This window comes from Sphaeramia orbicularis, chromosome 5 (assembly GCF_902148855.1).
Source record: "Sphaeramia orbicularis chromosome 5, fSphaOr1.1, whole genome shotgun sequence".
NCBI classification, from domain to species: Eukaryota; Metazoa; Chordata; class Actinopteri; order Kurtiformes; family Apogonidae; genus Sphaeramia; species Sphaeramia orbicularis.
This window is the reverse complement of record NC_043961.1, coordinates 3408354-3434451: the sequence shown is the minus strand read 5'-3', so window position 1 is coordinate 3434451 and position 26098 is coordinate 3408354. Positions and strand designations below refer to the sequence as shown.

The following is a 26098-nucleotide window of genomic DNA, read 5'->3' as shown; positions in this document are numbered from 1 at the left end:
CGGATGGTGTCAGTAGTGTTTAGTTATCGAAAAAAGACCATAGTGTTTTGGAAAAAAAAATGTAAATAATCCTTTAAAAGTCCTATTGTATTTATACATAGGGACCCACACTATAAAAAAAAAAAAAAAAAAAAAACATAAAAAAAAGGGTATTATTCCAGCAGCAGGGGTGCTGAAAAAATACTGTTAAATAACGGAAAATAACCATCTCATAAAATTATGGTAATTTTCTATAATTAAAATACAGTTTTTTGCCCTAACTTTACATGAGATTTTGTTTTTGTTTTTTTACTTTTTAATGTTTAATAAAGAATATTTTCATGTATTAAAACAATCAAATTACCTATAAATATATATATAAATAATTTTCAGTGAGACTCAGTTGTCCAATCCACTGATAAAAACTGTATTTGGACAGTTTATCAGTGCTTATACATGTTATACATTCACAAAAATACATTTATTCAACATTTTTGTTGTGAAACCTCCTGTAATTACACAAGATATTTGTCAATTAACAAACAAGTCTGGTTCAACTGACAGAACAAATACTTCTGTTACGGTTAATTGTAGTAATTTTATCTCGTTTCATTATTATTATTTTTTTTTTACAGTATTAAACTTTAACAGTTTAATCGCATAAATAGAAAATAAGTATTTGGGAAATTACGACACATTTGTAAATGTATTTTAACTGTATTTTTCAGTGAAAAAAGAAAAAATTTCTTTCAAAAAATGGAAATTTTATGGTTATTCACAGTTACAGTTTTTTTGTGTTATTTTACATTTGACATGTAAAATCACAGTCTATTTTTGTAATTTCGTTTATATTTTCCTGTATTTTTAAAAATACAGGAAAAATCTGTAAAATATAGAGTAAAAATTCTGTTAAATTATAGATTTTTTTTACAGTGCAGTGTGGCATTTGTGGCAGTTCCTACATCAATTTTTCCCTCTATTTAACCTTTCCTAACTGATTCATCACCATTTATTATAATGTTATCCTCTGAATTTAGCTTTTTTTTTTTTTTTTTATTGCAATCTTTATTTTGAACATGTAGATAGTGAAATCATAACAAAATCAATCAACAAAATATTAATGATACATAAAAGGTTGATAAGTAAACAAAAGAAGAAAAAAAAAAAAGATAAAATAAATCAAATTAAACATGCTCGAAAAGGAGTAGGAAGACGTAAAAGAGGAATTTCAATGATTATTGAATCAACAGTAAAAAAAACAGAAGGTGACTTTTTCAGTAAAAATCTATCATTAATGGAACAGAAACCCACTGTGTCCATTCAGTCATTGATCTCTGTTTTTTTTTTCTTTTTCATTCATTTATTTGTTTCGAGCAGAAGAAAAAAATAAACTTTTATGTTTACAAGGAACTAATACATGAATAAATACAGGTGATTAAGACAGTATATCAATTGCCATGTACACTAGTAATAAAATCAATAACTTTTGCTCAAAAACGAGTGGGAAGAAGAAAAGATTTCATAGCATTTGGAGTATTTTATGAAATTATATGTGACAGTATTAAAAAAAAAACTCTACAGAAGTATGAGACTGAATGACTTTTATTAGTAATTTTTTTAATCCGTTACTAGAAATGGTGATCCTATTTGAATTCCAGGCGACACCACGTGGAGTCGCAACCCAAAGGTTGAAAAACACTGCCATAGTTCATCAGTATTTGTTAAACTCCTGCAAACTAAGGTACTTTTGCATCTAAGCCATGTGACACTGAATATGGTGTTCCTCAAGGAAGTGTACTAGGTCCCATCCTCTTTACTCCACATATGATTCCCATGGGCAAAACAACTATTTACCATAAATATCCCTTTTAGACAGATGATACACAGCTCTACAGGTTGTCACCAGAGAACCCAAGGTCTTTGTTCTTTGTCAGCACTTCTTAACCATCTGAGTTTACATTACATTACTTAGTTAATAAAACATTTTATACAAATAAGTGCGGACAACCTACTTTTAGGTCCAGAGGCATAAAAACTCTCTAGCATTTTAGAATTCGTTCTTTTTTTTTGAATATTATTATTTAAGTTTCACATAGTAAAAAATATAAATACATGTTGGTTAAACACTGTGATGGATGGTTACCGAAAACCCTCAAGGGGCTTAACAAGTGGCAACCTCCAGATTTCAAAGATTATTTACAACTGCAATTAAAAATATAGAAAAATATATGCAAGCTGCACAAAAGCATATTTTCTACAAATAGAAATCCAAGCTTAGAAATGTATCCCATGTGGAAAATTACAATGACTCAAGAGCAGAGTTTTCACAGCCTTTTTAAACTGAAATTAAGGAAGCCCCGTAAGAAGAGTTGGTAGCTCTTAATGATCTTTAAAAAAATAAATGCAGTTCTCATTTGACAAAGTGAGACAATTTCTTAGCCCACAGTGTTGTTGAAATGCTAATAAATAAATTTTTTATAAGCCATTTACATTTTTATTACCCTCTGTTTACTAATGTGCCTTAAAAATCCTCAAGAAATCGTATATAATTCTGAATGCTGCAGCCAGGGTTTTGATCAGTCCATAAAAGAGAGCACATTAGCCACTGCTCAGGCTACCTGGATCTTTGAGAATTGATTTTCAATTCCTTTTTACTGATCTTCAAAGCCTTGTGACTGCCTCTCATTTTCTGTCCTAAAATGATCCCTCAGATCTTCCCTTGCCTTTCTAAGTGTGCCATGAAGTCTAGCGTGGCTGCTTTCAGTTTTTATGGCCTTCCTCTGTGGAACAGTCTGCTTTTAGATCTTAGAGCAGCTAACCCCCTTAGAAAAGAAAATTAAAAACCTATCCTCTCAATTTGGCTTTTAATTTACCTAGGTTAACTATGCTGCATCACTGTTCATGTTTTATTTTATCATGATCAAAGTGTTTATTTGTTTGTTTTTCTGTCACTTAGTATTTTATGTCTGTTCTTGCACTTGAGGCTGCATCCATGCATTAAAGGGCTCATGTTTGTCTAAACCCACTTTTATTAGTCTGTGGTTTATTTATTTGTGTATTTGGACCCTAATAGTTCAGACAGTTTGAATTTGAACCCTCCAGATGCTGCAAAACTATCTTTATATTCATTCTGGCAAAAATCCAGTGGATTTCGATAACCTGTTTTAATTCCTGCTTAATTTGTTGCGTCTATAACTAGTTATGTTACAACATTTGTACATATAAACAACAAACATATAGACAAACATTTTTCCGAGTACGACATAATTGTTTAGCAGCAGCAGCAGTTGGAGTAAAAACTGAAAATATGTCCAAACTTGGAGCCCATTACCTCAAATGTTCAGTTGTTGGTTGAATGGGACAGAGCAGCACAGCCAACAACCTGGAGGGGGCGGAGCCTGAAGTGTCACATGTGCATTTAAAGGGCCAGCGCTCCAAACCACCTTTCTGGTGTCATTACTCAGAAATAGGGTTGAAGATGGACCTGTACCCCCCCCCCCCCCCCCCCGAAATGGGCCTCGCGTCATCCTATATTATTTATTTGTACATACTGTATATGTTATATTTTCTGTGCAGATGGAAATATAAAAGACAATTAATACAAACAAGCCTGTTTGTACTCTTTCATTCCTTCACCCAATGAGAATCGATAAAAAATCGGATCAATAAGCAAAATTGATAATGGAATTGGAATCATTAAATTCTTATCGATTCCCATCCCTAGTTGCAGTTTTAAGTTGCTGTTTTATTTTGTTCTCATTATCTTGATTATCGTTTATTTGCATTTCTGTTTTTAAATTGTCATTTACATGATCTAAATAAAGATATTAATCAGTCAATCAAGCAAGCAATCAATCAATCAAAAATAGGGTGAAGATGATGCTGTTTCCATGGTAACTACTGAGCCTCTGAACGTCCAAATGGGTCATATCTGATGACCATGAAAAGATGAAGAACTGTATTTTACACCAATTATTTACATGGATTGATAGAATTAGTGGATTAACAGGTATTAAACAGTTTAGATCAGGAGATGTTTTTTGTCAGTACCCATAAAGACTCAAACATCCACCAGCGACCGAAATGATTTACTGATATAAAATGTTACATAACTGTTGATCCACTAATTCTATCAATCCATGTAAATAATTGGTGTAAAATACAGTTCTTCATCTTTTCATGGTCATCAGATATGACCCATTTGGACGTTCAGAGGCTCCGTAGTTACCATGGAAACACCATCATCTTCTACAACATTGATTCACCAGTAAAACCCATGGAGTTGGATCAATGACAGAGAATGGAAACACTTATTTTATGTTCAGTTAATGATAGATTTTACTGAAAAACATACATTTTCTTCATTTTTCTCTGTTTCTGATATCATGACAATCAACTGTAATCTGAGCTTTTATGAACATCTACATGATCAGTGAATTAAATATGAGACATTTCCTAATATTCATTGAAAAAAGGCAAAATACAGAGAATAATATTGCAATAAATGGTGATAAATAACTTAAGAAAGGTTAAATAAGAGAGAAAAATTCCTCTGGGTACTGCCACAAAAGTAGCTCTGGGTCTTTATGGGTTCAGTATTCACTGTGTTAAAGATTCCAACATATTCATATATTTACATGCTTTTTTCAGGTGGACGTCAGTGTAAGCGACCGGTGAAGGCCTTTGAGGTGTACGACTCGGAGACACGTACCTGGACTACACTACCCATGATGCCATGCAAACGCTCCTATGGGGGTGTGATATGGGACCCCGCTGGGAGGCTGTGTCTTCTTGGTGGACTGAGACAGGGAGGAGGACACCAGAGCTCCAAGTTCACCAAGAACATCAACATTTTTGACACCAATCAAGGTACAGAACCACTCTGCCTCCATTATGCTTTAGTTAAAGGGCTCATATTTGTCTAAACCCACTTTTCTTAGTCTTTGGTTCATTTGTTTGTGTATTGGGACCCTAATAGTTCATATAGTTTGAATTTGAACCTTCCATGTGCTGCAAAACTATCTTTATTTTCATTTTAGCTGAAATGGTGGATTTCTTTTGGAATATTTTCATATGCAACAATTTGTGTAACCTACAGGGTGGGGAAGCAAAATTTACAATGAACATTTAGTTGTTTTTTCTCAGCAGGCACTACGTCAGTTGTTTTGAACCCAAACATATATTGATGTCATAATCATACCTAACACTATTATCCATACCTTTTCAGAAACTTTTGCCCATATGAGTAATCAGGAAAGCAAACGTCAAAGAGTGTGTGATTTGCTGAATGCACTCGTCACACCAAAGGAGATTTCAAAAATAGTTGGAGTGTCCATAAAGACTGTTTATAATGGAAAGAAGAGAATGACTATGAGCAAAACTATTACCAGAAAGTCTGGAAGATACTATTAAAGAAGAATGGGAGAAGTTGTCACCCAAATATTTGAGGAACACTTGCGCAAGTTTCAGGAAGCGTGTGAAGGCAGTTATTGAGAAAGAAGGAGGACACATAGAATAAAAACATTTTCTATTATGGACATTTTCTTGTAGCAAATAAATTCTCATGACTTTCAATAAACTAACTGGTCATACACTGTCTTTCAATCCCTGCCTCAAAATATTGTACATTTAGCTTCCCCACCCTGTATATGATACATTTACCCTGTAGGGCTGTAAGAAAATATCGGTTCTGCAATATATTGCTATATTTCATTTCACAATACTGTATCGATATTAAAAAGTACTGTATGGATATTTTTAGGTGTTTATTCAAATGCAGAACGGAGGTTCATTTTTGTTTTTTGATTTTCTTTATTATTTATATCTTAGTTATTATTGTTTAACACTGTTTAATGGTTATTTGAAGCATCCTAAAAGCACTTTTTACTGTCTGAGAGGCAGATTTTAGTTCCTTTGGAAACTAGGAGAATTAGAAAAATTGTGTGAAATAGCATCAGATCCTGTTGTGATCAATTAAAAATGTGTTTAGTATTTGTTCATATTTTGGGTGTAATTCAATTCTTCCAGGAAATAATCTTTAAAAAAAACATACAAAAAATTGACTTTTTAACGGTATCATGATATATTGTGATATATCGTATCGTGATCCTAGTATCGTGATTTGCATCGTATCTGCAGATTTTTGCCAATACACAGCCCTATTACCCTGTGGTGCAAACATTAGTGTGAATATGTGAATGTACATGGGCGTATAGGTACAGTTTCCTACTCTTTTTACTGGTTGTACATACTGTAAATACTGTAAAATTTATATATATACATATGTATATATATATATATATATATATATATATATATATATATATATGTATGTATGTATGTATGTATGTATGTATATATATATATATATATATATATATTCATTTTAGCAAAAATTAACTGGATTTCTACAACTTGTTTTAATTCCTTCTTAATTTGCTATGTTTTATAACTAGTTACATCATGACATTTGCACATACAATTGTGGAAAAAAATTATTAGACCACCCTTTTTTTCTTCAATTTCTTGTTCATTTTAATGCCTGGTCCAACTAAAGGTCCATTTGTTTGGACAAATATAATGATACCAACAAAAATGTCTCATAGTAGTTTAATTTCAGAGCTGATATCTATCCATTTAACATGTTTTCTTGATAAAAACCAAAATCACTTCAGTTCTTCCATTAATATCTCTGTCGTACTGACAAAAACAGTGCTTTTAGACATTCCGTGTTTTCTTTTCTGTCTGTTTTAGTCACATGACACACACAGGAGTTAGGACTGGATTGCAGAACCATTGTTTTTGAATAATTTTGATGGTCTAATAATTTTTTTCACAACTGTATAAGGTCCAGACTTCTGACGAACATTTCTGCAAGTACGACAATTGTTTGTCAGCAGCAGCGGTTGTAGTCCAGACTGAAAATATGTCCAAACTTTGAGCCAATTACCTAAAATGTTCAGTTGTTGCTTGAACTGGACAGAGCAGCACAGCCAACAACCTGGAGGGGGCGGGGTCATTTGCATTTAAAGGGCCGGCGCTCAAAACTACCTTTCTGGTGTCATTACTCAGTTTTATGTTTTATGAAACAGAGAGGGGTTATAATTTAAGGGAAAATTTAAATCTAAAGGTCAGAAGCGTACGTACAATATTGAAAAGCTTCTGTATCACTGTTAGAGGAGTTAAACTGTGGAATAGACTGAAGGCAGAACTAAAACAAATTGCCAATTGTGTTTAAAAAGAGGCATAAAGAAATGATTTTCCAGAGGTACATTGATAAATAAACTCCATAAGATGCTTGTTTGTTATTTGGATATCAATTTTGCAATGTGTTGGGGAATGTGTTGTAATACAGATGAGTGACTAAATGTACATGCTTCAAAAATGCTGATTAATTTGGGACAGTGTTGATTTTAGTCAGCATGGAAAGGTTTGAAGGGGTAGGATTAGATACCTTTATACTTCTTCCTTCTCCTTTTTGCTCACGTAAATTTTGAGGCTTAAGACGTTGCAGTTAGGGATGGGAATAGAGAACAGGTTCTTTTTGAGAACCGGTTCCCAGTAGCTTGTTTCCTTGGAATCGTTTTCCTGCCTGCTTAACAATTCTGCCTTTGTTGTGCATACGTGATGATGTCACGCGTACGCTGCATTGTTTTGGTCAGAACATAGCCAACATGGCGTTGAGGCAGAAACGGTCTAACAAGATGACACCAGGTCCACCAGTAACACTTGCAAAGCTTCCATTTCTTCAGAACAATGGAATCCCTCCAGTATATTCAAACATTTGTCCACAGCATGGGATTCATTTACAGGCCATCATCCGGGTCCAGTTCTGGTTCTGGTTCAGGCAACAAACGTCGTACCCCCTCAAATACAAGTTTCCAAAGGTAGGGTAAAGGAAATGAGGTGCACAACAACGGGAGACGAACTGAGTCGAACTGGTTCCACGTAGTGGAAATGTGGCGATAGAGGAATTACTATTAGTAAAGCATCTTAAGTTTCACTTTCACTGTACGGTACCAGGCCCTGCATCATCCTATATTATTTATTTGTCCATACTGTATATGTTGTATTTTCTGTGCAGATGGAAATATAAAAGACAGTTAATGCAAACACACCCGTTTGTACTCTTTTATTCCCTCACCCAATGAGAATCGATAAGAGAATCGATAAAAAATCGGATTGATAAGCAAAATTAATAATGGAATCAGAATCATTAAATTCTTATCAATTCCCATCCCTAGTTGCAGTTTTAAGTTGCTGTTTTGTTCTCATTCTCTTGATTATCATTTATTTGCATTTCTGTTTTTAAATTGTCATTTACATGATCAAAAGAAAGATATCAATCAATCAATCAATCAAAAATAGGGTTGAAGATGGACTTGTGGAGTTGATTTAATGAAGAATTCAGACCCAAGCAGAGCATTTACAGTTTATGGAGACCACAGGCAAATGTTTGAAAATGCAGAATTCCATTAAAAAAAGCCAAATGTCACTCCTTTAAAACCTCATGGGTCATGATTGTCGAGACATAATTCTACCAAACATCTGCGCACACTGCTTACTCCGTCCCAACATCTTCAACCCAGTTTTAACTTTAAAGTTTCAAAGATGCCACATACTGTATGTCAAAATAAATTGGTCTGAAAAGTGTAATCCAGAACACATTTAGAATTGCAGATGCAGCAAATGCCAGTTTGAGTTTAAATAAATATTTCACTTGGTGTGAGCTTGATGTTTCCTCCTTGAAGAGTTGGAATGAGGACAAACTGTCAAAGGGTTGAGGATGTTCTGAAGGCATGTATTTATAATGCTGCTCTGTATGCAGTTGAACATACTGTGGGTGTTTGTTGACTTGTTGAACAGGAGTAGTTTGCATGTACTAGATATTTTTTTATTATTTTTTTTGTGCTACTTTGAATGCTTTCCTTTGTATCATAGTCAGATGATGACATTTACCCAAAGTCAAGCTGGAATCAGCCGTGCTTCACATAATGACATTAGCAGATAGGAGCATCTAACAAGCAGCAGATGAAGTCCATGTAAATTCAACACATTATATATTAAAGAACATACCTGCAGAAAATGTGACATGAACGAACTCTTGAACCTTTTACCAGTGGTTCACAAATGTGGCTCCATACTGTACTGTACATTAACAACATTGCTTCTGCTATGTAATAACTATTAGGTCATACAGGTCAGAAAAAAACTGCTGTTATTTCAGAGATTAGATAGATAGATAGATAGATAGATAGATAGATAGATAGATAGATAGATAGATAGATAGATAGATAGATAGATAGATAGATAGATAGATAGATAGATAGATAGATAGATAGATAGATAATTTAAACCAAAGTAACCAATGCAATGATATTTATCCCAGTATAAAACTATATTATGACATTTGTCATTATTGTTTTGTATCCCAGATAGATAGATAGAGGGGAAAAAATGTCTGATTGATTAAAAAAAGTTAACAAAATAAAGACTGAAGTTGCCAAAAATGGACAAATGTAAGCATCAGATTGAGTAAAAACAAAAAAATAAGCAACAAAGTTAGTGAAAAATGTGCAAAATGAGACAAAAACTGAACAAAATAGGCAAGAAAATGGAGGAAAATGAACACAAATAAGTAGCACTATGAACAAATTGATAATATTAAAATTTTGTGATTATAGATAGATAGATAATGCGGGGAAAAATGCTAGAATAATTAATAAAAGTTAACAACATAAGAAAAAAATGTGACCGAAATAAACAAACATAATCATCAAAATGTGTAAAGACAACAAATAAGCAGCAAAATGAGTGAAACATGAACAAAATGAGACAAAATTAATTTAAAAATGAACAAAATAGGCAAGAAAATGGAGATAGATAGATAGATAGATAGATAGATAGATAGATAGATAGATAGATAGATAGATAGATAGATAGATAGATAGATAGATAGATAGATAGATAGATAGATAGATAGATAGATAGATTTCAAACATGCAAAGAAACAAAAAACAAAACAAAGTAAATTAAGACAAAAACAAAATAACATTTAAATGAACAGAATCTATCTTTCAAGTACGTGCAAATCTGAATTTTGCATGGTCCATTAATAGACTGATTGATAGACTGATTGATTGATTGATCGATCCCAATCTGGGAAACTGCAGTGCAGCAATAGCATTTGACACAGTAAAAAATAGTTTGTGGTTTTTATTCTATTAAATAGTATATTTTTTCAATTCAGATTTGATGATTTTGATCATATTTTTGTGACCAATATGCTAAATAAGTTGGTCAAAGGGAAAAATAATTATCAGATCATATAGGTAAAGCTGTAGAAACATGGGTGTGGTGAACTTTTCTTTATGTGGTACATAAAGGCAAAATCAGAACTGCTAAAAAAAAAAAACCAAAACAGCCAAAATCAACTCAGACCCCTAAAGGTTGTCACCATATTTTTTTTTTTCTTTTTTTACAGTGTAGCTGTGATTTTACAAGTTACACTAATAACACCATCAAATAACCTCCTTACACAATATTTTACATTTCTAATGAATCTAACATTAGATCTCATGCAAACCCTCAGCCACCCCTTTGTCCAAATATGGTCACTTCTAGCTCCAAAAAGTCAACATAATGACAACTCACAGCTCAGTGTTTTTTTCTACTTCTAATACTCAGTCTGTACTCGGAGTGTGTATTTACTACTGCTTCAATGTCTACAGGAGACATGCAAAATAAATACATCGTCCTCTCTCTACACAGTATTTTTTTTATGGGTGAAACAGCAAGAGCACAGGCAACAGCTGTTAGTTCCAGTTTCTCTTCAGGCACAATGGTACCAAACCTAGCAAATGAATCACTGCTCCCATCTGTTGTTCTATCACATTGCATGTTCTGTACTTCCCCCTGAAATCCCTCATCGTTGCATATACATATCATTTAGATAATTGAGTTGGAGCTAGTTAGCAGTCAGAGGAGTCGAGGGTTAGCGCAGGAAAGAAAATACCTCCAAACATCAACTCCTGAGGCTGGCATCAATTTTTATTTTGCACTTAACCCATAAAGACCCAAACATCCACCACCGACCAAAACCATCTACTGATATTAACTGTTTAATACCTGTCGACCCACTAATCCTGTCAATACATGTCAATAATTGGTGCAAAATGCAGTCAGTCATCTTTTCATGGTCATCAGATATGACCTATTTGGACGTTCAGAGGCTCCATAGTTACCATGGAAACACTGTCGTCGTCTACAGCATTGATTCACCAGTAAAACCCATGGAGTTGGATCAATGACAGCGGATGGACACACTGGGTTTATGTTCAGTTAATGATATATTTGCAAAAAAAAGTCACTTTTTCTTCAGTTTTCTCTGTTTTTGATATAATAACTCAACTTTAAAGTGAGTTTTTAGTGAACATCTACCCGATCAGTGAATTAAATATAGGAAAATACCTGATTTTCACTAAAACAATGCAAAATACTGAGGATAATATGATAACAAATGGTGATAAATCACTTAACCCTTTCATGCATAGTGGTCACTCCAGTGGACAGCTATTCTACAGCTGTTCTCTTGTATATTCATTGGATTTTGTTGTGCTTTTCTTTTTTTGTTTTGTTTTGTTTTGTTTTTTTGTTTTTTTTACACATATCTTTATTAAAGTTTTAAGACACTACACATCTTTTCTGGCATGAATTGGTAACATTATGTAGCATAAACCCCCAGAATCACAAGCCCTCCCCATAGTTTTCATACAATTTATCAGTAAATACATGTTTCTGTGCATCAAAAATTAAATGTGTGGTGTCCAGCTGAGTGGACATTTTTGCAACTTCATGAGAAATACGCTCATAAGAATTTTTTTCTCATTATTTTTTTTTCTTTCTTTTTTTCTTTTTCATTATTTTTATTTTATTTATTACATTTTTTTATTTATTTTTCGGAGGAAAATTTTCAACCGCATTGTTTTTTTCATGCCTAAAGAGGAATAAAAACACTCAGGAAAAAAAATTGATTAAGGTTCTCATAATTCGTGCATGAAAGGGTTAAGAGAGATAAAATATAGAGAAAAAATTATTTGGTAACTGTAGCACTGGGTCTTTATGGGTTAAGTATTATAGAAAATATGAGATAAGATTAATTTGTCATGTGTACATTTATATATAGATACAGTGCACAGTGAAATGTATTTTTGTACCTGCAGCAAATAGTAAAATAAAAAGAAATAGACATGCAGTAAACGAGATTAAAAAAAAGAGACTATATTATATTTATATTTATATTAATAATATATTTTAAGTATAGTTTTTGTTCTCTGTAGTGGACAGAGTTTCACAGCTATACTTATATATTTAAAAAAAAAAAAAAAAACACTGTCCACTGCAAAGGACAGTCCATTAAAAGGAAATTAATATATGTATCTATATATCAATTAAGACAGTTACTCAATGTAAAAAATCCAAAACTTGTGCTTTCCTGGGTTTCATTAATATACATAGACATACAGTCATGGAAAAAAAGGATTAGACCATCCAAAGTCATCAGAAACAATGGTTCTGCAATCCAGTCCTAACTCCTGTGTGTGTCATGTGATTAAAACAGACAGAAAAGAAAACATGGAATGAATAAAAGCACAGTTTTTGTCAGTACAATGACACAGATACTGATGGAAGAACTGAAGGGATTTTTGTTTTTATCAAAAAAACATGTTAAATGGATAGATATCAGCTCTGAAATTAAACTACTATGAGCTATTTTTGTTGTTCTCATTATATTTGTCCAAACAAATGGACCTTTAGTTTTACCAGGCATTAAAACGAACAAGAAATTAAAGAAAACAAGGGGTGGTCTAATAATTTTTTCTGCGATTGTACATTATATAAATAAAAAGCAGCTCTAGTATCCACCAAAAATTAAGCTCTAATGTGTTGCTCTGTCTTTAAAATGCCTTTAATCATTCAATCTGTTGTCAGTCCAAAGATTAAAATCATTATGCTAGAACTGGTTAAATTAAGAGGTTTTCACGTAACCACACAGATGACTGTCATTATCACACATTTTGTACATATCCCAGTAGCAAGGTTATTATCGTTAATGAAAACTAACCAAATGACGAAAACTAGAATTGTAAAAACATTTTCGTTAACTGCAATAAGTAAAAACTATAATTAAAAGAAAAAACGATAAGTAACTGAAACTGTATTGTGTGCTTATGTAGCAGCTGTACATATACGTTGTGAAAGACTTTCCATACAATTTTTTTTTTCTTCCTTTTCCGTTTAATCAGGAGAAAAGGACAGCAAAAACTGCTGCTTTTTTTATCAAATAACAATGTACATATAAAGTAAATAAAATACATACCTGGCACACACAAAAACGATATGTCACATAAAAATCACGCAGTCTGTCTTATGAGGCTAAAAATTAAAAAAAAAAAATCACAGTTAGCTAACTCCACAATCATGCCATGAACATACATAAAGAACATTGCAATTAAAAAAAAACATACTCAACCCACAGAAAGCCAATCATGACACTAACACAACAGTACATAACACTCATTCAAATATGACATAAAGAAAATTAAAAAAAAAAAGTAAAATAAAGACGGGACCAACATGCGTGCACTCACCAGGAGAAAAGAACAGCAAAACTGCTGCTATCTCCTGGGGTGCACGACCCCAGTTTGCAGGGGTGTGGTGTTCATGTCCCTAAAATAAAATTGTAATTAACACAACAAAAGTCTGCAATGGCAAGTGGAATCCTACACTATACAGGGTGGGGAAGCAAAATGTACAATATTTTGAGGCAGGGATTGAAAGACAGTGTATGACCAATTAGTTTATTGAAAGTCATGAGAATTTATTTGCCACAAGAAAATGTCCATAATAGAAAATGTTTTTATTCTATGTGTCCTCCTTCTTTCTCAATAACTGCCTTCACACGCTTCCTGAAACTTGCGCAAGTGTTCCTCAAATATTGGGGTGACAACTTCTCCCATTCTTCTTTAATAGTATCTTCCAGACTTTCTGGTAATAGTTTTGCTCATAGTCATTCTCTTCTTTCCATTATAAACAGTCTTTATGGACACTCCAACTATTTTGGAAATCTCCTTTGGTGTGACGAGTGCATTCAGCAAATCACACACTCTTTGACGTTTGCTTTCCTGATTACTCATATGGGCAAAAGTTTCTGAAAAGGTATGGATAATAGTGTTAGGTATGATTATGACATCAGTATATGTTTGGGTTCAAAACAACTGACGTAGTGCCTGCTGAGAAAAAACAACTAAATGTTCATTGTAAATTTTCCTTCCCCACCCTGTATACCTTAACTCCGTTACACTTACAAAACTAACTAAAGTGTATAAAAATTATGGATAAAATTCCCTTCGTTTTTGTTTTTGTCAGTGTCGAATTGATATGAAATCGATTTATTTCCCTCGAATAATTTTAGTTGCTGGCACCATATGACATTTAACGGTCCGTCACTTCTCGTCACTTGTGGTTTCCAGTCGTCTTCTGGTCCCCACTCTACCTGGAAGAAATCTGCAGAGTCCTGTCTGGGATTTATGTGAATACGACGACAGAGAAGAAGAGAAAAGAGACGACAAAACTAAAACCAAGCATTTAGAAAATAATGAAAACTAATAAAAACTAGCAAACCTGCTCTACAAACGAATTAAAACTGAATTAGAGAAAAAAAGTCCAAACTAAATAAAACTAAACTATAATGAAAAATCCAAAACTATTAGAACCTTGCCCAGTAGGTGTCACCAGATCCTCCTCATCTGCTGACATGCATCTTGGTTTTGACTGGGCTGTCGTGCTAAGTGTCCGTTAGCATCGGCTTCTCCGTGAAGAGGAAGGCTTTTCTGCTGAAACAGGCTCATTCGTGTCTTAATCCTGCACACTCTCGGTGTCCCGTAAACATGGTGGAATGACTTATCCCTCCATCTTGCAAAGGCACCCCAGAGTAACAGGTGAACAAATTGAGGAGGGACCGGAAGGAGGGAGGTGTGAGCAGAAATCGATAAGTCATTTTAGACAGCCGGCTGCGCAGTCACACATCAGGATTGGGCGAATGAAAGCCAAATAAAGCCGAACACCAGGGTGATAATGTTAATGTATGATAATGGAAAGTTCGCCTTCCTAAGAAAACGCCGCCCAACACACACTGACACTTGTGCGCCGTCACATACACTATTGCATATGCACAGGCGTGTGCACACACCGACTGGCAACGCTAGCGTACCCCATTTCTCCAATCTAATTTTGGTGGAGATGAGATGGGAGATGAGCTGCAGAGGGAGGGCCGGGGATGAGGAGCGCTTTAAATTACAAGATCCAGAGACAGATTGCTTTATTATCCATCTCCAGCAATATCTCTGCACACACATGCAGTCATACAATCTGTTGTCACACAGTGATATTCTATTACTGTTCCATTCCGTATCGCCAGTATTAAGACGCATGCCTGTTAGGTAATGATTTCGCAAGAGTTTCAGTATTGTATGGGCGTCAGCGGGCAAGCTGCAACAGGCACAAACACAAGGAGTCTGAGTTTGGATGAAATTAACCCAGAATATGAAAACCGAAGGGCTAGATAAATTGTTTACTGGGTCAGCGCTCCCAAATTGAAGAAAAAGTTCATTTTTTCACTTTCTTTCAGCGGTCTAGCCATGCAAAAAGTTTTATTTATTTGTCCAGATTTTGAGATATGGCTGTTACATCTTTCATTTCACAATATAAACAAAATTCTGTTTGCTTTCGTTGTATCAGAGGAAAAAAAACAGACACGGATTCCTTGAAAACTGAAAAAATAAACCCCAAACTCCAGCCTCAGTCCTGTTGGTAGGAACTCCAGAACATGAGCCACTCCATCACACAAACTGAACCACAAGCTACTTACATTTAGAGGAGTTCACTTATGGGGACTGTATTTCTGCTATAGCAAAGTTCCTGATCAAGAAATAAAACTTAATGATATTTCAGGAATTTTGGGGTGACCCTTAGTGCGGAGAACGTTTCAGATTGTTCAGTACTGACAGCGTTTTATTTCAGCAAAGTTACACCTGAATATCGACCATTTCCATGTTGGTAAACAGTGATGATGTATTTTGTGGGCGGGGTCTAACTGGTGTCAGAAAGCGACAGTTGTGGTGTCGACCAAGGTTATTATCGTTAACCAAAACGAATGAAATGACAAAAACTAGAATTGTAAAAACATTTTCGTTAACTGAAATATATAAAAACTTTAATTAAAAGAAAAAAACGATAACTGAAACTATATTGTGTGTTTACAAAACTAACTAAAGCATAAAAATTATGGATAAAATTCCCTTCGTTTTTGTCTTTGTCAATGTCAGATTGATACGAAAGTGATTTATTTTGCTCTAGCAATTTTAGCTAGCGGCACCATATGACACTTCACGGTCTGTCACTTCTCGTTTAGCCGTCTTCTGGTCCCCACTCTACCTGGAAACATGGAGACTAAAGTTGGGAGAAAGCAGCAGAGTCCTGTCTGGGATTTATGTGAATACGACGACAGAGAAGAAGAGAAAAGAGACGACTAAACTAAAATTAATACTAAAACTAAACTAAAATTAAGCATTTAGAAAAAAAAAAAAAAGAAAACTAATATAAACTAGCAAACCTTCTCTAAAAATGAATTAAAATGAACTGAATTACAGAAAAAAAAAAAGTCAAAACTAAATAAAACTAAACTAGAATGAAAAATCCCAAACTATTAGAACCTTGGTGTGGACAGTACATGGAAGCCGGTGTCAGGAGCAGGAAAATCAGGAGAGAAACAGAATAATGGAAGATACAGAGGCCTTCTCTGATTATTTTAATGGTCTTTGAATGACAGACAAGGTGTCTTCCACAGATGAGCTGACCATTAGCAGCGGGGGGAGGTTTCCTGATCCAGACTCACTGTCAGCTCAGTGGGCGGAGCCAATCAAATGGACCAAGCTACAGTGGACGGACATCTGTTTATATCTGGTTGAAAAACCCAGCGTTTACAGTAAAGAAAAGCTCAAGGCTGACAAATCCCTCGATGCCTATCTTTGTACTTTGCAGTCGTGTCCAAGATATTTAATACCGAGTGTTGTACCGGACATTTAAAGGGTAGGAATATCGTGGTAACTCGCAGAATACATAGGATTTTTTTGTTTGTTTGTCTGTTAGCAAGATAACTCAAAAAGTTATGGAATGATTTGGATGAAATTTTCAGTAAATGTTGATACTGGCACAAGGAACAAATGATTAAATTTTGGTGGTGATTTGGGGGGGGGGGGGGGGGTGCTAACCTGCCTTGGCAGAGGTCTGCACTGTCCGAGTGCTTTGTAGTTCAAGATTTTTTTTGCTTAATTCACGATTTTTTTTTATTTATTTTTTTTGCTAAATTCAAGCAAAAAAATCTGCCAAAATGACCTTTCTGGTGTCATTACTCAGAAATAGGGCTGAAGATGGACCTGGGGGGTGGGGGGCTGATCTGCCTTACCAGAGGTCTGCGTTCTCCGAGTGCTTTTCTAGTAGTGAATGGGTTGGACGATGGTAACCTGAAGCTGCGTAGATGATGGTAGCAAACGCAAACTTTGTGGAAACGAAAGTGAGCGTGCATCAAAAATATATTTATGGTGTGAATTTCAGAACAGCTTGTTCCTTATCTGTCATTTTTGCTGGTGGGACGTTGAATGCAGCTTCTGTAACACTGCTTTCCTTCCGTGTGTGAAGCTCATATTAGTGCGTCTTTGGTTCCGCTCTTAATCTACTGTACTTTATGAGACGCTTTGGCAGCCTTGATGATTAATTAACTGTGACGTTTAAAATCGCGACTAATTATAACACCATGACATTGTTACAACCCTAGTCTCCGTTTTCTGTCTGTCCAGTTTACAATATTACCCAGATTTCCAAAAAATAGTGACAGACAGAACTGTATGGATCCTAAAGCGTCAGAACAACATGGATATTAGGTATAAATGGAGTAAAGGTTACCTGTTTTTACAAAAATCTCTTAGTGTGGATGTAACCTAAAAGTTTAAATGTTGTTTAAAGTACATTAACTTGTTTAATCCTGACCACATTTTCAGGGGAAAAACGCCTAAAAAGACATACCCAAAGTAAATGAAGAATTACTAGAAAAGAGCCTGTCCTAGGAAACAGTGATACTGCCTCAATTAGTTAGCTGACACTAATAAATTAACAAAATGTCATTGTCAAACATGATAAAAACACAAGGTGTGTCTCTATCCATATCTTTTATTTGCATTTCTAATTTGCACAGAAAAATCCCCAGTGGAAACTCCAGAAATTCAAGAAACATTGTGAAATTTCATACTCAGGAAAGATGGAAAAGTTGCTCTATAAGTAAAAGAGTAAATGCAAGTAAGTGAGATGGAAACAGATTCAGCAGATTATTATGGGTGTGCATTTAACAGAAAGGTTCATATGGATGTTCTTGGTGTCTGTGGACATTTACAGACCTCACAGAATCTATTCCCATTGTCTAAAATATTGTATCTATTATTCTGCCTGAGTAAACTGTAACAAACTAAAAGAGAAATTAGAATTTTTTATCCTCGTCTGTTTTTTTTCGGCTGGATTGACGATGATGTGCATAAATTAATTGTTCGTGTCGGAGATTTTTAATACTGTATATTTCACCCCACAACGATTAAAAATCATGTTTGAACATTCAAGTTTGCACTAAAATACACTTTTGATGTACTTTTATTAACATTAGGGTCTAAACTTTGAGGAAAAGTTGAAAAAAACATCCATTGTCATGATTTATTATATTTTTATAGTAGATGAATATTAATATAATTTTTTCGGCCCGCGGGTGGGCTGGTAGGGCTAAATCACTGCTTTCAGTCAATTTCATCAGTCCAGTCCGTCTGTTTAATGGTTTCAATCATAAGTGTCTGCAGTTTGACTCAAAGGGCGTCTTCAATGACATATTCTGTAAAAGTGGAGGTTTTTTGGGTTTTTTTAACATTTCTATTCTGACAACCTACAGCACAACAAGACATTTTTTTCTCCTCTTTTCTGTCTATTCTCTCCGATCTCTCAATTTACCTATTCATACATACACTATACTGCCAAAAGTATTGTCTCCTCCATCCCAATCCTCAGACTCAGCTGTTCCAGTCCCTTCCATGTCCACAGGTGTATTAAATCCAGCCCTAGGCATGCAGACTGCTTTTACAAACATTTGGGACAGAATGGGTCTCTCTCAGGAGCTCAGTGAATTCCAGCGTGGAACTGTGATAGGATGCCACCTGTGACACAAATCCAGTGGTGACATTTCCTGGCTCCTAAATATTCCACAGTCAGCTGTCAGCTGGATTATAAGAAAGTGGAAGTGTTTGGGAACGACAGCAACTCAGCCACGAAGTGGTAGGCCACGGAAACTGACGGAGCGGGGTCAGCGGATGCTGAGGCGCAGAGTGTGAAGAGGTGGACGACTGTCTGCAGAGTCAATGGTACAGACCTCCAAACTTCATGTGTCCTTCAGATTAGCTCCAGAACAGTGCACACAGAGCTTCATGGAATGGGTTTCCGTGGCCGAGCAGCTGCATCCAAGCCATACATCAGCAAGTGCAATGCACAGCGGTGGATGCAGTGGTGTAAAGCACGCCGCCACTGGACTGTAGAGCAGGGGAGGAGCCTTCTCTGGACTGACCAATCATGCTTCTCCATCTGGCGATCTGATGGATGGGTCTGGGTTTGGGGGTCACCAGGAGAACGATACTTGTGGGAGCGCATTGTGCCGAGTGTAAAGTTTGGTGGAGGGGGGGTTATGGTGTGGGGTTGTTTTTCAGGAGCTGGGCTGGGCCCCTTAGTTCCAGTGAAAGGAACTGGGAATGCTTCAGCAGAACAAGACATTTGGGACAATTCCACGCTCCCAACTTTGTGGGAACAGTTTGGAGCCGGCCCCTTCCTCTTCCAACATGACTGTGCACCAGTGCACAAAGCAAGGTCCATTTGGACATGGAGGACAGAGTCTGGTGTGGATGAACTGGACTGGCCTGCACACAGTCCTGACCTCAACCCCATAGAACACCTTTGGATGAATTAGAGCGCAGACTGAGAGCCAGGCCTTCTGTCCAACATCAGTGTGGGACCTCACAAATGCGCTTCTGGAAGAATGGTCCAAAATTCCCATGAACACACTCCTAAACCTTGTGGACAGCCTTCCCAGAAGAGTTGAAGCTGTTAGAGCTGCAAAGGGTGGAGCCACGTCAGACTGAACCCATAGACTAGGAATGGGATGGACCTGACATTCATATGAGAGTCAAAGCAGGGGAGTGAATACTTTTGGCAATATAGTGTAGATCCTAAAGCGTCAGAACAACTTGGATATTAGGTATAAATGTAGTAAAGGTTACCTGTTTTTACAAAAATCTCTTAGTGTGGATGTAACCTAAAAGTTTAGAATACTTTGGATGGAATCACAGCTGTTCTATATTTAATTCTCTTGTAACAGGTCAAAAAAAAAAACTCCCTGCTCTGTGAGTTGTACTTTCTATTTCGTTCTTTCTTAAAGGAACCATAAAGGTCCGGGGGGGGTTGGCTGCTTTGGATGTTTCTCATCGGTCAGTCACAGGCCTGCCGGTTAAAAACTTACTCAAATAGGATTTGGAGAAGTGGAACTTACACCCCTGCACGCTTAAGCAGATATATAATCCAGAATCTTCTTTTCCACCAACGCTTTTTTTTTCCCTCTCTATCCTCTTACTGTGTCTGTTGAGGAAGTAGAGACTCACACAGAGTCAATAAAACCAGCACCGCATCGTTGTTCTTGAATTAGTTCCTGGATTTGTTGTGGTCAAACATGTTTTCTGTGTTGTTTCAAAATAATTCAGCTGCTTTTCTCTAACAGTACTCAGCCAGAATAGTACATTCAACCGCTTTTTGCATCCAACAAAGACGCACTTTAATTAGAAGTTTCTCTGAAGCAAGCAGCAGTAACCACAAATGATGGCGTCCCCCTGGGGCCAACTAGCAACAAACATATTCCCATGTTCCCTGTGTTTCACTTATTTTTCCTTGAGATGGCAAGAAAACACCCAAAAGACAATAAACTACATGGAATGCGTAGAGCAAATGATTTCTGCTTTTTTTGGGCCTGGGATTGTAATGCCTTTTTAAAAATGTCAGAATGTAGGGAGATGTATTCTAGCCAGCTGTGTCAGAAATGTCACATAATGCTTCAAAGACTCACAACCAATCACCATTCCTTTCTACTTTTAATCATGAGGGACAATTACAGAGGAGAGCTGTGGACCAAATTACCCACAGACCCACTACAAAGCCCACAATCGCCTCATCTCCCTCATCCTATTGTCATCCTCTCTCTCTCCGTCTACATTCTCTCTCTGTAGTTTCTCCGTTGCTTTGTCTCTTTATTCTCCTCCACTGCCTCCCTCCAGAGTAGAATAATGCAGGCTGCTGTTTTTCCTGCATCCTACAAAGAAAATCTTGGCGCCAACACTTGTGTAATCCCTCAAAAGCAAGTGGGAATAAGGCCTGCAGTTGCAGCCGAGCCTCGGAGGATTCCACCGTAAGTCTGCGGTGTGATGTGTTGATACAAATGTAATATAAAGAAAAGAAAAAAAATGTAATCCAGCCCATAACACATAAGCACTGTTTATAAAAGAGCGAGTGTTGAATCTCACCATTTTGCTAGTGTTGATAAAGACAGGGGAAATTTCCTTACATTAGGATTCACTTCAAGGTTTACAACAGGGGTCTCAGACTCCTGCGCGTTCAGGTTCCACATTCAGCCCAATTTGATCTGCAGTGAGCCGAACCAGTAAAATAATAACAGAATAACCTAGAAATAATGACAACTCCAAATGTTTGTCTGTGTTTTAGTGCAAAAAAAAACCAAAACAAAGAAGGAGCTGAGCCGAAAGGTGAAGCTCTCGATTTACCGGTCAATCTACGTTCCTCCCCTCACCTGTGGTCATGAGCTTTGGGTCAGGACTGAAAGGACAAGATCCCGGATACAAGCGGTCGAAATGAGTTTTCTCCGTAGGGTGGCTGGGCACACCCTTAGGGATAGGGGGAGGAGCTCGGTCACCAGGGAGGAGCTCAGAGTAGAGCTGCTGCTCCTCCACGTCGAGAGGGGCCAGCTGAGGTGGCTTGGGCATCTGTTTCGGATGCCTCCTGGACGCCTCCCTGGGGAGGTGTTCTGGGCATGTCCCACCGGGAGGAGACCTCGGGGAAGACCCAGGATACGCTGGAGAGACTAAGTCTCTCGGCTGGCCTGGGAACGCATGGAGGAGGAGTCTGGGGAGAGGGAAGTCTGGCATCCCTGATTAGACTGTTACCCCCGCAACCCGGCCCGATAAAGCGGAAGATAATGGATGGATGGAAAAAAACAAAACATTAAATTATGAACATACTTTTAAAAACTATTCAAACAAAAAAGATGTGAACAACCTGAAAAAACTGAAATGTCTTAAGAAAAATAAGTGTCATTTTAACAGTCTTCTGCCTCAACCTCTCATTAGTCCATGTGCATTCTGGATCAGATCTACAAAGACACTAAATACTGAGGAACAGGAAGAAAAGAGTTCAAACTGGACTGAATTTAATACAGACATTTCAGGTTGTTCATATTTGTTCAGGTTATTCACATTTTATTGTTACAGGATAGTTTGTAAATGTAAATATTTTCATAATTTAATGTTATTTTTTGCACCAAAACAAAGACAAAAAATTGAAGTTGTCATTATTTACAGACATAATGTAAGGGTTTTTTTTTGTTTGTTTTTTTCACATCAAATTGTGAAGAAAATCTGCAGTCATTCTTTTTTGTCGATTCTTCTGCTGTTATTATTTGACTGTAGATCAGATTGGTCTGTATGTGTTACCGACACTAAAATGAGTTCCACAGCCTTGACTGTAGAATTTTTACAGTTTACAGATTCATCCCTTGGGTCGGATTGGAACCTTTGGCGGGCTGCATTTGGCCCCCAGGACGACTGTTTGACATCCCTGATTTACAATAAGAAGATCTCATATTAGACTGTATGGAAGTCATACAGTTCAAAGTAGGGATGTCATGAGAACCGATACATCAATACCATTCAATATTATGATGAAAAAAGAACTGTTGATACTCATTTTTTAACGAATCGATGCCATCGGTAGGCTACTACTCTTCCAGAATTGATAGGGGCGGTATGCGCCGACAGTACACATGCAACAGGTACAGCAACTCATGAAAGAATGGGAACAGCTGCAGCTAATGCTCCACCTCCTCTAATGGACAAAAAAAAGACCCAAAGTCATTTGTGGAAGTATTTCAGGTAGACGACCCTGATGTGGTTATGGACACGCATAAGCCACAGTGTAAACGCTGCCACGGCGGAATTCAAACGAGGGGGGGGGGTACCATGAACCTAGCAAAGCACCTTGAAGACAGGCACCCAGATCTGTTTAAAGAATTCAAATGAGTTCCATTATTCAGCATTAAACATCTGACATGTGATATCATCAGGGCTCGGCCTTGGCACTGGTCTGATAGCACAACACAGTTTTTACAGCCTGGCCCATTCGGACCACCGCTGATACCAAATGTTGACAATAAGAAACTACGCCAGCAGTTACTAACAGGCGGACCCATGTTATATGCAAATACTTAAAGTATTTCTTGGTTAAGTGTATGGGTTCTTATGATTTTTTTTTTTTTATCGTGGTATCGATTTGGTATCAAGAATCATGTACTTTTAGTGGTATGGGTATAGATTCCTGAATTTTTGGTTTTGTGACATCCTTAATTAAAAGCGTATATGTTGGATAGTGATATTAGAATCAGAATTGCACAACTAAACACATGATGTCGTCAATAAATATGTATTGACTTTAACCCAAAAAGACCCATAAAGCTCTTAAATTAAACTACTATGAGCTATTTTTGTTGTTCTCATTATATTTGTCCAAACAAATGGACCCTTTAGTTGGACCAGGCATTAGAATGAACAAAAAACTGAGGAAAACAAGGGGTGGTCTCATAATTTTTTCCGACATTATATGTGCAAACGTTGTGATGTAGCTAGTTATAAAATGGAATAAATTAAGAAGGAATTCAAACAGGTTGTAGAAATCGACTTGATTTTTGCCAGAATTAATATAAAGATAGTTTTGCAGCTCCTGGAGGGTTCAAATTCAAACTGTATGAACTATTAGGGTCCAAATACACAAATAAATGAACCACAGACTAATAATAAAAGTGGGTTTAGCAAAATATGACCCCTTTAAGAGTGAGTCTTACAGTGATATATCACAAATGCATGCTCCACCACTTTTTGGCAGGAAAAAATGTCAATCTAAAAAATAACAATCACACATTTTACAGTATTTAAAGTATGTACAACCTGTGAAAAGAGTAAGAAACTGTACCTATACACCCACGTCCTTTCATATATACACAGTATACTAACGTTTGCACCACAGGGTAAATGTATCGTGTAGGTTACACAAACTGTTGCATATGAAAATATTCCCAAAAAATCCACTCGATTTTTGCTGGAATGAATATAAAGATAACTTTGTAGCACCTGCAGGGTTCAAATTCAAACTTTATGAACTATTAGGGTCCAAATACACAAACAAATGAACCGAAGACTAATAAAAGTGGGTTTAGCAAAGTATGGCCCCTTTAAGAGGGATTCTTAAAGCGATATATCCCAAATGCACACTCCACCACTGTTTGGCAGGAGAAAATATAATCTAAAAAGAAACAATCCCACATTTTACAGTATTTACAGTATGTACAACCTGTGAAAAGAGTAATAACCTGTACCTATACACCCACGTCCTTTCACATATTCACAGTACGCTAACGTTTGCACCACAGGGTAAATGTGTCATATAGGTTACACAAACTGTTGAATATGAAAATATACCCAAAAAAAAATCCACTCGATTTTTGCCCAAATGAATATAAAGATAGGTTTGCAGCACCTGGAGGGTTCAAATTCAAACTGTTTGAACTATTAGGGTCCAAATACACAAATAAATGAACCAAAGACTAATAAACGTAGGTTTAGCAAAGTATGACCCCTTTAAGAGTGATTCTTAAAGCAATATATCACAAATGCACACTCCACCACTGTTTGGCAGGAGAAAATATAAATCTAAAAAATAACAATCACACATTTTACAATATTTAAAGTATGTACAACCAGTAAAAAGAGTAATAACCTGTACCTATACACCCACATCCTTTCACATATTCACAGTACGCTAATGTTTGCACCACAGGGTAAATGTGTCATATAGGTTACACAAACTGTTGAATATGAAAATATACCCAAAAAAAATCCACTCGATTTTTGCCGTAATGAAAATAAAGATAGCTTTGTAGCACCTGGAGGGTTCAAATTCAAACTGTGTGAACTGTTAGGGTCCAAATACATAAATACATGAACCAAAGACTAATAAAAGTGAGTTTAGCAAAATATGACCCCTTTAAGAGTGATTCTTAAATCAATATATCACAAATGCATGGGGGGGAACAAAATCTTTTCCCCCCACTGTTTGGCAGGAAAATATTTAAATCTAAAAAGTAACAATCACACATTTTACAGTATTTACAGCATGTGAAACCAGTGAATAGAGTAGGAACACGTACCTATACGCCCACATCCTTTCACATATACATAGTACGCTAACGTTTGCACCACAGGGTAAATGTATCATATAGGTTACACAAACGGTTGTGTATGAAAATATTCCAAAAAGGCAGAAATTCTGAGTTAAAAAAAAAAAAAAAAGTTTGAAAACTCTGGTGCTGCGGACACACTTTTACTCGATACTCAAAAATATTGATGCTCAGCAGCCCTGTTCTCGACAACAGTAAAACAGCAGGGATTTATGGAGCGCCTGAGATTTATGTTAGATACCACTGTAATATATGTGACAGGATGGATTTCCCCTGAAGAGAGAACAGCGTGGACGGCCAGCTGTGATCTGTGCTCTGTTTTCTTGTGTGTTAAGGAAAACACAGCTCTTCATTACACACTGCTGCTGCATGCAGGCAGCCTCACCATCTGGATACTTATCTCTCTTTCATTTT

General features: G+C 36.3%; 1 protein-coding gene across 1 annotated transcript in view; it reads left to right on the top strand.

Moving 5' to 3' along the window:
- Positions 1–26098, top strand: part of klhdc8a (kelch domain containing 8A) — a 144694-nt gene that overhangs the window by 88754 nt on the left and 29842 nt on the right. Inside the window, exon 5 of the mRNA XM_030135506.1 lies at positions 4630–4848. Coding sequence (XP_029991366.1) covers positions 4630–4848 — 219 coding nt within the window. The remainder of the gene's footprint in view (positions 1–4629; positions 4849–26098) is intronic.